This window comes from Haliotis cracherodii, unplaced genomic scaffold (assembly GCF_022045235.1).
Source record: "Haliotis cracherodii isolate W230 unplaced genomic scaffold, xgHalCrac1.p SCAF_17, whole genome shotgun sequence".
NCBI classification, from domain to species: Eukaryota; Metazoa; Mollusca; class Gastropoda; order Lepetellida; family Haliotidae; genus Haliotis; species Haliotis cracherodii.
Window position 1 is genome coordinate 528,184 of NW_027266272.1, and position 13,404 is coordinate 541,587.

General features: G+C 42.3%; 1 protein-coding gene across 2 annotated transcripts in view; it reads left to right on the forward strand.

Moving 5' to 3' along the window:
• Window positions 1-7,511: 7,511 nt before the first annotated feature.
• LOC139464810 (uncharacterized) overlaps window positions 7,512-13,404 on the forward strand; it is a 60,804-nt gene continuing 54,911 nt past the window's right edge. Inside the window, exon 1 of one of the 2 annotated variants that reach the window (XM_071246328.1) lies at window positions 7,512-7,595. In XM_071246328.1, the coding sequence (XP_071102429.1) occupies window positions 7,525-7,595 (71 nt within the window). In that variant the 5' untranslated portion in view covers window positions 7,512-7,524. The remainder of the gene's footprint in view (window positions 7,596-13,404) is intronic. The other variant, XM_071246329.1, reaches the window with a different exon arrangement.

Here is a 13,404-nt window from a genome sequence, read left to right on the forward strand (position 1 = left end):
ATGGAGGTATTGAAGGAACCAAGCATGTGTTTGTGTTTAGTTGTACCTGATAGTGCCTATAATTCTACTGTACCAGTCTTGTTAGGAACAAATTTCCTTTATCCGCTTATGGAAGACTGCAAGACAAGGAATGGGACCAACTTCCTTCAGACAGTTGAGCTACATACTTCCTGGTATTTAGCTTTTAGGAGTATTGTGCTTCAGGACAAGGCTTTAAAGAAGAACTTTGGGAAGCTGGGTGTTGTGAAGTGTAATGAGCGTACCTAGATCATTGTCCCTCCTAACACTACAACCACCATCCAAGGCTACATTGACAAGGAACTCCCCTATCGAGATACCTGTGTGATGATACAGCAAACAATAATTGCTGCTGTGCCACCTGGATTGGAGATAGCCCCTGCTATTTTCAGATTCAACTACAAAAATAAGTACATCCCGGTCCAGGTATCTAACTTGTCATCTCAAACTGTAGTCATTCCCCCGAGAGCTTTGGTGTGTGAGATTCAACCAGTTCGGATTGAGGAGGTATCAACAATTGACCTTGAGAAGGTGAAGGAGGACATGGAACATCCTTTGGACAAGGTGGATATATCTCCAACAATAACTGAAGATCAACAAAAGTTATGTGAGTATCTGTTAAAGAGATACAGTGATGTCTTCTCTACTGGGGATATGGACATTGGTCATTCTACAACTGTACAGCACAGGATCGAGCTAACAGATGAGGTACCATTCAAACAGAGACATAGGAGGATACCACCAGCCATGTTTCCTTAGGTCAAGGATCATCTCAAGCAACTGTTAGCTTGTGGAATTATTCGACGCTCACACATCCCTTGGGCTTCTAACATCGTGCTTGCTCGCAAAAAAGACAATTCCCTAAGGATGTGCGTGGACTTCAGATTTCTTAATAATCGGACCGTTAAAGACAGTTACGCTCTACACCGAGATCGATGAGATTTTTGATAAGTTAGCAGGGAGCAAATTCTACTCTGTCATGGACATGAAGTCAGGATATCACCAGATTGATGTTGCTGAGGAGCACAAGGCCAGAACAGCTTTCACGGTTGGACCACTTGGGTTCTATGAATATAATAGACTCCCATTTGGACTTGTGAACGCACCTGCTACTTACCAGAGACAAATGGAGGACATGCTTGGAGATCTGCACCTCGAACTTTGTATGGTCTACTTGGATGATCTCATCGTCTTCTCCAACACCTTTGAGGACCACCTAGTCAGACTAGAGAAGATCCTACCGAGACTACGTGAGAATCAAGCTGAACCCCAAGAAATGCGAATTCCTCAAGGAGAGGGTGAAGTTTGTTGGTCACATTGTTTCAGCTGAGGGGATCCAGACAGATCCTGCTAAAACTGAAAAGATTGTGAACTGGCCTACTCCACGCAAACCTGAATAAGTTCGCCAGTTTCTTGGCTTTGCTGGCTATTACCGGAAATTTGTGAAGAGCTTTTCCAACATAGCCCGACCACTTAGTGATCTCCTACCTCCAACAGTGGAGAAGAAAGGACCGAAAGGAAAGAAGCCGGGCGCAAGATTACCTTGGCATTGGGAAGCTAGTCAGCAAACTGCATTCAATAAGCTGAAGGATGCCCTTACATCACCTCCAATCCTGGGGTATCCGGATTATTGCAAGTCCATTGAGCTATACACTGATGCAAGTTCTTTTGGATTAGGAGCAGTGCTGTACCAGGAGCAAGAAGGAACAAAGCGAGTGATAGCTTATGCCAGCCGAGGACTCAACAAGGCAAAGAAGAATTATCCAGCGCATAAGTTAGAGTTCCTAGCACTGAAATGGGCAGTAACAGAGAAGTTCTATGACTACCTGTACGGACACAACTTTACTGTCTACACCGACAACAATCCTCTTACTTATTTCCTAACATCTGCAAAGCTGGACGCCACTGGACATCGCTGGTTAGCAGCCCTAGCTTCCTTTGACTTCAACATCAAGTATAAGCCAGGCAAAGGGAACACAGATGCTGATGCCTTATCCAGACTGCCAAAGACTGAAGACAGAGACATTGCAACAGATGAAGTACAAGCCATTTGTGGAAGTTTGCAACCAAGAAACTATGTGGAGAGTCTCTGTTTCAGTGCAGAAGTTATTGATGTAGATGCAAATGGCAGTGAACTATCAAGTCTATCTACACGAGATTGGCACAAGGCTCAGTGCAGATATCCTGAACAAGGTCCTATTATTGCAAATCTTCAGAACAGGAGGAGACCAGATGTCCCAGTAAATCTTCGCCGGGAGATAGACCACTTACAACTACACCATAGAGTGCTTTATAGGTGTACAAACATCAATCGCAAGGAGAAGAGGCAACATGTACTACCAGTTGCGTTTAGGAACAAGGCTCTAAGAGGACTACATGATGATGTTGGCCACCTTGGACGGGAACGTACCTTATCCCTGTGTAGAGATCGATTTTACTGGCCAGGGATGTCACGTGATGTCGATCTATGGATCAAGAGCTGTGAGAGATGTATCAGGAGAAAGATCCCAACTAATGCAAGAGCTCCACTGCATAACATCAGCACTAGTCAGCCACTGGAGATGGTCTGCATCGACTTCTTGACCTTGGAAACATCAAATGGTGGATACCAGAACATCTTGGTACTTACGGACCATTTCACTCGTTATGCACAAGCATTCCCTACAAGGAACATGACTGCCGTACGACCACAGAAGTCCTTTTTAACGGTTTCTTCGTACACTATGGTTTTCCTCAAAGGATACATTCTGATCAAGGTGCCAACTTTGAGAGTCGACTAGTGAAGGAACTGTGTCAAGTGGCTGGAACTGACAAATCGAGGACAACACCGTATCACCCTCAAGGAAACTGCATGTGCGAGCGATTTAATCGTACTCTGCTTGACATGTTAGGAACATTGGAGCCAATGAAGAAGACAGACTGGAAATCCCATGTAGCAAGCCTTGTCCATGCCTATAACAGCACTCAACACGACTCCACAGGAGAGAGCCTTTTCTTTTTGATGTTTGGTAGACAGCCTAGACTGCCAGTTGATCTTGCCTTTGGGATAGACAGGCGAGAAGAAAGGAAATCTCTCACTCATTATGTGCACTGTCTAAAGAAGAGAATTTCGGACTCCTATCAGACAGCAGCCACAGCAGCAGAGAAGGCAAGACAACAGCAGAAGAAGAACTATGATCTCAAGAGGACAGAGTCTAGTCAAGGTTGTTGCGTTTGATGGTAAGCATAAGATTGCTGACAGATGGGAAGAGGACACTTACATTGTGGAAACTCAACCGAATCCTGAGATACCCGTCTATGTCGTCCAGAAGGAGAATGGTGATGGGAAGAAGAGGACCTTACACCGGAATCTCTTGTTGCCCATCGGCTCCTTGTTACCATCATCTCAACAACGACCAACACCAACGCCAAGGAAGAGAAGGCAGGAACAGGAAGAAAAGAAGGACCAGACAGTTGTCAGCACAGAAGAGCCAAACTCAACTGATTGCGACAGTGTCGATGGTGAAGTAGATGTAACTCTACTAGTGACAGAAGTTCCACCTGCTGAGTCAGTCCCGAAGACTTCAGTCATCGCTGTTGAAGGGAACAGTGCTGAGGTTGCTGAAGATGACTCCACTGAAACAGTCTTGGATCAGGACCACTCTACAGCGAGTTTACCTGATGCCGTGACTCAGGGGAGGGAGGAGGATGTGACACAGACAGGTGAGACAGAGCCTCAGGTGCAACCTGTGGACGAAGAGGAGACATTACCAAAGGAAGGAGATGTTCCAACAGAGGGAGAAATTCACTCTGAAGAAAGTCTGCCAAGCAATGAGGAGACAGCAACCTCTCCTTCGACGCCACCAAGACGATCTGGAAGAGAAAGGCGTCAACCAGTTTGGATAACCAGTGGTGAGTATGCTATGGCACAAACAGTGGTACCACCAGCAGATTGGGAGAGAAGAGCCAACTACCTGAGATCGCTAGCAGAAAATGGAACATTGAAGGACCTCCCCGCCGATGCCTACAGAACCATACTCTCACTGGTCACGAATTCTTAGAATTCTACACCTCTGATTGTGAATTTGTATATAGCCTGATATCTGTATTTGTGTTTGTTTCAGGAAATGCCGGGACGCCATTTCCCAATAGGGTGGAGTATGTGGCAGGATGTATATATTTTGGATTATTTTAAAAAAGTAGTTTAGTATAAACTTATCCAAAACATAGGTATTTTAGGATTTGAGTATTTATTAAATAAATTAGTTTACTTAGTCCACTAACTCACACCTTAGTAACATAATCTAACATGTGGTGATTGATTCTTTGTGCTAAGGCTACTGCGGTCTCAGACTAGCCTATTGTTTTCTGCTGGTCAGCTTGGCCTTGCTTTGTATTTCCCGCGTCACATGACCACCTTGATCATGTACTTCATACCTTTACTATGTGCACCATTTATTATCATTGTACTTAGGTTTCTAGTATATATAATGTATTTTAGTACACTCATATTAAGTAATTTATGTTCCATAAGAACAGTATATCATGTATATGTTATAAACATAAATTATCAGTATATTCATGTTAGTGCAATATATATTTAAATATTGTAAGATGTTACCATTGAGGTATATGCATAATGGGTGTACTAGATTTAAGCATGTATTGGTACTATTTTATCATGAAAGTGTAAAATACCAAAACAGTGTATTTGTTGATTGTATCATACATATGAAATGTCTAAAAATGTTGATTGTTATACTGCTAGATGAATTTCACATGCCATGTATACAATGTATGTGATGTTTACCATACCAGTAAGATTCATGTAGTTATATATCATTTATCAGGTCACGTAAGATACTGCATGACCAGTTTGGATGACATCTGGTGGTTTGGCCTCCGTCCCTTAGACGAGGTGAGGGTTACTTCCCTTAGTTATACATATATTTATGTCAACATGTCATGGCATAATTGTCTATACTATTGTAATGTTGTATTGCTTAATATAGAATTATTTAATTGCTTTGTAGTGTATTCAGTGATATCATCCTCACTGAGGAGATATCCGCCATAATATGCTTTACCGTACTAAATGTAAAGTAAGCGTTCACATTATATCTTACTGATTGGTATATCAAACACATGTAATAGATATATAATGGCAGTATTCTTTTAATGATCTATTGGTTATGATGTTTGCCTACACCTTGTAAATATTGTGTTTTAGGGTTTCATCTTCATCATCATCATAACACTGATTGCACGTGGACCATCATTGGAATAAATCCAGTTGTAAAATTGCATGCTTTTGTGTCTCCATTACCCTGCATAAGCCTCCGCGACACCAATGCTCCTGTATCGTTATACATCATACAGTACCCATGTTCCTGTATCATAATACATCATACAGTACACATGCTCCTGTCTCGTAATACATCATACAGTACCCATGCTCCTGTATCGTAATACAGCATACAGTACCCATGCTCCAGTATCGGAGTACATCATGCAGTACCAATGCTCCTGTATCGTTATACATCATACAGTACCCATGCTCCTGTATCGTTATACATCATACAGTACCCATGCTCCTGTATCGTTATACATCATACAGTACCGATGCTCCTGTATCGTAATACATCTCACAGTACCCATGCTCTTGTATCGTTATACATCTCACAGTACCCATGCTCTTGTATCGTTATACATCATGCAGTACCCATGTCTTTTTATCGTAATACATCATACAGTATCCATGTCACCTTATCGTTGTACATCTTACAGTACCCATGCTCCTGTATCGTAATACATCATACAGTACCCATGTCACTTTATCGTTATACATCATACAGTACCCATGCTCCAGTATCGTTATACATCATACAGTACTCATGCTCCAGTATCATAATACATCATACAGTACCCATGTCACTTAATCGTAATACATCATACAGTACCCCTGCTCCTGTATCGGAGTACATCATACAGTACCCATGCTCCTGTATCGTAATACATCATACAGTACCTATGCTCCAGTATCATAATACATCATACAGTACCCATGTCACTTTATCGTAATACATCATACAGTACCCCTGCTCCTGTATCGGAGTACATCATACAGTACCCATGCTCCTGTATTGAAGTACATCATACAGTACCCCTGCTCCTGTATCGGAGTACATCATACAGTACCCATGCTCCTGTATCGTTATACATCATACAGTACCCATGCTCCTGTATCGGAGTACATCATGCAGTACCCATGCTCTTGTATCGGAGTACACCATACAGTACCCATGCTCCAGTATCGGAGTACATCATACAGTACCCATGCTCCTGTATCGTTATACATCATACAGTACCCATGCTCCAGTATCGGAGTACATCATGCAGTACCAATGCTCCTGTATCGGAGTACATCAAACAGTACCCAGGCTCCTGTATCGTTATACATCATACAATACCCATGCTCCAGTATCGCAGTACATCATGCAGTACCCATGCTCTTGTATCGGAGTACACCATACAGTACCCATGCTCCAGTAACTGAGTACATCATACAGTACCCATGTCACTTTATCGTTATACATCATACAGTACCCATGCTCCTGTATCGTTATACATCATACAGTACCCATGCTCTTGTATCGGAGTACACCATACAGTACCCATGATCCAGTAACTGAGTACATCATACAGTACCCATGCTCCAGTATCGGAGTACATCATGCAGTACCCATGCTCCAGTATCGGAATATACCATACAGTACCCATGCTCCAGTTTCGGAGTACATCATACAGTACCCATGCTCCTGTATCGGAGTACATCATGCAGTACCCATGCTCTTGTATCGAAATACATCTTACAGTACCCATGCTCCTATAGCGCGACATCATTCAGTTCATTTCCGACACTACACTGACCTCTGCACCATAATACATCATGCACAAGACCGTGTGTGTGTGTGGATGTGTGTTCTGTGTGTATTTAGATAGATGTGTGTTTGTGTGTATTTAGGCAGATGTGTGTTTTTGTGGATGTGTGTTTTGAGTGTATTTTAGATAGATGTGAAACTATATGTATATAGACAGATGTGTGTTTTTATGTGTATTTACACAGATATGTGACTGTGTATTTAGACAGATCTGTGTCTGTGTGTATTAAGACAGATGTGTGTTTTGAGTGTATTTAGACAGATGTGTGTCAGTGTATTTAGACAGATGTGTGTCTGTGTGTATTTAGGGTATTTTGGTGGGTGTTTTAATACTGTCTTCGTTGATGCATCATAAATCTGTGAGAAGAGGTCGACTAAAGTTTTTATTTGAAAGTGCATACATTTTTCAACAACCTTATCATAATGAATATACCCATCACAGAGCATAAATTTTAGTCATTAGCATGTGCGTTGTGACGAAGTTGCAGTTGAATAATACTAGTTCCTTGTATGACTTGTAGGCGTGGGGCTATATAAGTTTGTATCACCGCGTTCATCTCTCATTGTCTTCTCGGTCGTCGGCACCATGACCGACACACAACGCCGACTGGCAATTTGCTTCCTCGTCGTCACAGCCCTTGCTAGCACAACTTATGGGTAAGTTTAACATCTCTCATCCCGATCTTGATCCAGCTGTTAGAATATTCACATTGCCGTCCTTCCCATGCAGAACATACCACCATAACATTGTCATGAGTTGTCATGTGTCCTGAGTTGCCATGTGTCCTGAGTTGCCATGTGTCCTGAGTTGTCATGTGTCATGAGTTGCCATGTGTCATGAGTTGTCATGTGTCCTGAGTTGCCATGTGTCCTGAGTTGTCATGTGTCGTGAGTTATCATGTGTCATGAGTTGCCATGTGTCATGAGTTGCCATGTGTCATGCGTTGTCATGTGTCATGAGTTGCCATGTGTCATGAGTTGCCATGTGTCCTGAGTTGCCATGTGTCTTTAGTTGGCATGTACTTTCCAAATCAACATGTGTCAATATATCTGGAGTGAATGTGGTTTTACTCCTCTTTTATCGATTACCCCCGGTCACGGCAGGGGACACCAGCATGCGGGGAATAGAGCACGCGCCTGGCGAAATAACGAAATAGCCACTAAGCTATCCCCTCGACAGTCTGGGTTACTTGTCGCGTTATGCGTGAGTCGTTAGAAGAACAGAGGAAATTTTGACACGTAGATTGCATAAGGAGTGATCGAGTGAGTGAGTGGCTTTAACGCCGCTTTAAACAGTATTCCACTTATATCACGGCGTGTCAGCTTAATGTGGGAGGAAAACACGAAGTGATGCAGGCCTCTGACGTTGATCAAGTTGGTGAAACCCACGAGCACGGGTCTGGTGCCGGTGTCACGAAATATATTCGCCCCCAGAATAAAATCTCCCCCCGGCGAATTTATACCGGTACAGTTCCGCCCCTCTCGAAATAAACTCTCCCCCACCCTACGAAATAAAATCTCCCCCCAGAATATTTCCCCCCCCGGTCATTTTATAAATACTTGCCATGCAGTTCAATAGTTGATGTTATTATGGGTTAGGTAATGTTGTAATCTATTTTTAGCCATTGATTCCATTACTTTGCATAAGTTTGAAGTTAGGGATATTGGTCTATATGAGTTAGCTTGATTAGCTGGTTTATTAGGTTTAGGGATTTGTATGACTAGGGCCTGTTTCCAGGGAGTAGGAACCTGTCCGTTTAGGTAGATGAGATTGTATAGTTTGAGTAGTGCCTGGAGTAGTTTTAGCCGGAGATTTTTAATTATTTGGTAAGAAGTTAGGTCAAATCCTGGGGCTGTGACCTTTTTCCTGTTTTCGATTACGTAGAGGAGCTCCTCCATTGTGAAGGGTTGGTTTATTTCTAGATTGTTATTGTTTGGTTCTTTTGTGGATTTGTTTTTTGTTTTAAGTTTATCTTGGAATTTTTGGCTGAAGTTGGTGTTACTGCTAACGGCTGAAAAGTGGTTGGCGAGATTATTTGCTTTTTGGGCGGGGTTGGTTGAGTTGTTAATGTTAGGTTTTTTTATGTCGTTTTAAGCCTCTAATGGCGTGGATTTTGCGCCAGACCGTTCTGGCATCTGTACGGTTATTTATACCTTCGCAGATTTTTTTCCAGTCTCTACTTTTGGCTAGTTGGACTAGTTTTTTAACCTGGTGGTTTAGTCCGTGGGCTATGTTTAGATGTTTGTAGTCGCGTTTTGCTTTATTGAAGGCTGATTTACGTTTTCGTCTAGTCTGTTCTATTTCCTCATTCCACCATGGAACCGTGGGTTTGCCTAGCCTGTCTTAGATGTTTTGAAGGGGATGGAGGTTTTGGCTGCGTTTATTATATAGTCTGTTAGGTTTCTACAATAGGTTTCTGGATCATTACTTTCTATTTCGTTTAAGTTAGCTTCGTTGCAGATATCTTGGAATTGGTCCCAGTTAGCTTTATTGTAATGGAATTTTGGTTCTTGGTTTTCTGTTTGGATTGGTACGTTTGTATTTCCTATGGTTATGTTTATGGGGAAGTGGTCACTACCTAGCGGGACGTCGTGCACTTCCCATTGAGTACTTCGAGCTAGATCTGTGGTGCATATGGTTAGGTCGATAGCCGACATTTTTTGGTTTATCTTATCGTACCTCGTGAGTTGGTTGTTATTTGGGAGTACTAGGTCGTTTGTTTCTATCCATTCGGAAATTAATTTGCCATGATTATCTATTTTATCATCTATGCTCCATGTAGGATGGTGAGCGTTAAAGTCTCCTAGGAATATAGTAGATTTATCGCTTATTTTGAGTTGCCATGTGTCATGAGTTGTCATGTGTCGTGAGTTATCATGTGTCATGAGTTGCCATGTGTCATGAGTTGTCATGTGTCATGAGTTGCCATGTGTCATGCGTTGTCATGTGTCATGAGTTGCCATGTGTCATGAGTTGCCATGTGTCCTGAGTTGCCATGTGTCTTTAGTTGGCATGTACTTTCCAAATCAACATGTGTCAATATATCTGGAGTGAATGTGGTTTTACTCCTCTTTTATCGATTACCCCCGGTCACGGCAGGGGACACCAGCATGCGGGGAATAGAGCACGCGCCTGGCGAAATAACGAAATAGCCACTAAGCTATCCCCTCGACAGTCTGGGTTACTTGTCGCGTTATGCGTGAGTCGTTAGAAGAACAGAGGAAATTTTGACACGTAGATTGCATAAGGAGTGATCGAGTGAGTGAGTGGCTTTAACGCCGCTTTAAACAGTATTCCACTTATATCACGGCGTGTCAGCTTAATGTGGGAGGAAAACACGAAGTGATGCAGGCCTCTGACGTTGATCAAGTTGGTGAAACCCACGAGCACGGGTCTGGTGCCGGTGTCACGAAATATATTCGCCCCCAGAATAAAATCTCCCCCCGGCGAATTTATACCGGTACAGTTCCGCCCCTCTCGAAATAAACTCTCCCCCACCCTACGAAATAAAATCTCCCCCCAGAATATTTCCCCCCCCGGTCATTTTATAAATACTTGCCATGCAGTTCAATAGTTGATGTTATTATGGGTTAGGTAATGTTGTAATCTATTTTTAGCCATTGATTCCATTACTTTGCATAAGTTTGAAGTTAGGGATATTGGTCTATATGAGTTAGCTTGATTAGCTGGTTTATTAGGTTTAGGGATTGGTATGACTAGGGCCTGTTTCCAGGGAGTAGGAACCTGTCCGTTTAGGTAGATGAGATTGTATAGTTTGAGTAGTGCCTGGAGTAGTTTTAGCCGGAGATTTTTAATTATTTGGTAAGAAGTTAGGTCAAATCCTGGGGCTGTGACCTTTTTCCTGTTTTCGATTACGTAGAGGAGCTCCTCCATTGTGAAGGGTTGGTTTATTTCTAGATTGTTATTGTTTGGTTCTTTTGTGGATTTGTTTTTTGTTTTAAGTTTATCTTGGAATTTTTGGCTGAAGTTGGTGTTACTGCTAACGGCTGAAAAGTGGTTGGCGAGATTATTTGCTTTTTGGGCGGGGTTGGTTGAGTTGTTAATGTTAGGTTTTTTTATGTCGTTTTAAGCCTCTAATGGCGTGGATTTTGCGCCAGACCGTTCTGGCATCTGTACGGTTATTTATACCTTCGCAGAATTTTTTCCAGTCTCTACTTTTGGCTAGTTGGACTAGTTTTTTAACCTGGTGGTTTAGTCCGTGGGCTATGTTTAGATGTTTGTAGTCGCGTTTTGCTTTATTGAAGGCTGATTTACGTTTTCGTCTAGTCTGTTCTATTTCCTCATTCCACCATGGAACCGTGGGTTTGCCTAGCCTGTCTTAGATGTTTTGAAGGGGATGGAGGTTTTGGCTGCGTTTATTATATAGTCTGTTAGGTTTCTACAATAGGTTTCTGGATCATTACTTTCTATTTCGTTTAAGTTAGCTTCGTTGCAGATATCTTGGAATTGGTCCCAGTTAGCTTTATTGTAATGGAATTTTGGTTCTTGGTTTTCTGTTTGGATTGGTACGTTTGTATTTCCTATGGTTATGTTTATGGGGAAGTGGTCACTACCTAGCGGGACGTCGTGCACTTCCCATTGAGTACTTCGAGCTAGATCTGTGGTGCATATGGTTAGGTCGATAGCCGACATTTTTTGGTTTATCTTATCGTACCTCGTGAGTTGGTTGTTATTTGGGAGTACTAGGTCGTTTGTTTCTATCCATTCGGAAATTAATTTGCCATGATTATCTATTTTATCATCTATGCTCCATGTAGGATGGTGAGCGTTAAAGTCTCCTAGGAATATAGTAGATTTATCGCTTATTTTGAGTTGCCATGTGTCCTGAGTTGTCATGTGTCGTGAGTTATCATGTGTCATGAGTTGCCATGTGTCATGAGTTGTCATGTGTCATGAGTTGCCATGTGTCATGCGTTGTCATGTGTCATGAGTTGCCATGTGTCATGAGTTGCCATGTGTCCTGAGTTGCCATGTGTCTTTAGTTGGCATGTACTTTCCAAATCAACATGTGTCAATATATCTGGAGTGAATGTGGTTTTACTCCTCTTTTATCGATTACCCCCGGTCACGGCAGGGGACACCAGCATGCGGGGAATAGAGCACGCGCCTGGCGAAATAACGAAATAGCCACTAAGCTATCCCCTCGACAGTCTGGGTTACTTGTCGCGTTATGCGTGAGTCGTTAGAAGAACAGAGGAAATTTTGACACGTAGATTGCATAAGGAGTGATCGAGTGAGTGAGTGGCTTTAACGCCGCTTTAAACAGTATTCCACTTATATCACGGCGTGTCAGCTTAATGTGGGAGGAAAACACGAAGTGATGCAGGCCTCTGACGTTGATCAAGTTGGTGAAACCCACGAGCACGGGTCTGGTGCCGGTGTCACGAAATATATTCGCCCCCAGAATAAAATCTCCCCCCGGCGAATTTATACCGGTACAGTTCCGCCCCTCTCGAAATAAACTCTCCCCCACCCTACGAAATAAAATCTCCCCCCAGAATATTTCCCCCCCCGGTCATTTTATAAATACTTGCCATGCAGTTCAATAGTTGATGTTATTATGGGTTAGGTAATGTTGTAATCTATTTTTAGCCATTGATTCCATTACTTTGCATAAGTTTGAAGTTAGGGATATTGGTCTATATGAGTTAGCTTGATTAGCTGGTTTATTAGGTTTAGGGATTTGTATGACTAGGGCCTGTTTCCAGGGAGTAGGAACCTGTCCGTTTAGGTAGATGAGATTGTATAGTTTGAGTAGTGCCTGGAGTAGTTTTAGCCGGAGATTTTTAATTATTTGGTAAGAAGTTAGGTCAAATCCTGGGGCTGTGACCTTTTTCCTGTTTTCGATTACGTAGAGGAGCTCCTCCATTGTGAAGGGTTGGTTTATTTCTAGATTGTTATTGTTTGGTTCTTTTGTGGATTTGTTTTTTGTTTTAAGTTTATCTTGGAATTTTTGGCTGAAGTTGGTGTTACTGCTAACGGCTGAAAAGTGGTTGGCGAGATTATTTGCTTTTTGGGCGGGGTTGGTTGAGTTGTTAATGTTAGTTTTTTTTATGTCGTTTTAAGCCTCTAATGGCGTGGATTTTGCGCCAGACCGTTCTGGCATCTGTACAGTTATTTATACCTTCGCAGAATTTTTTCCAGTCTCTACTTTTGGCTAGTTGGACTAGTTTTTTAACCTGGTGGTTTAGTCCGTGGGTTATGTTTAGATGTTTGTAGTCGCGTTTTGCTTTATTGAAGGCTGATTTACGTTTTCGTCTAGTCTGTTCTATTTCCTCATTCCACCATGGAACCGTGGGTTTGCCTAGCCTGTCTTAGATGTTTTGAAGGGGATGGAGGTTTTGGCTGCGTTTATTATATAGTCTGTTAGGTTTCTACAATAGGTTTCTGGATCATTACTTTCTATTTCGTTTAAGTTAGCTTCGTTGCAGATATCTTGGAATT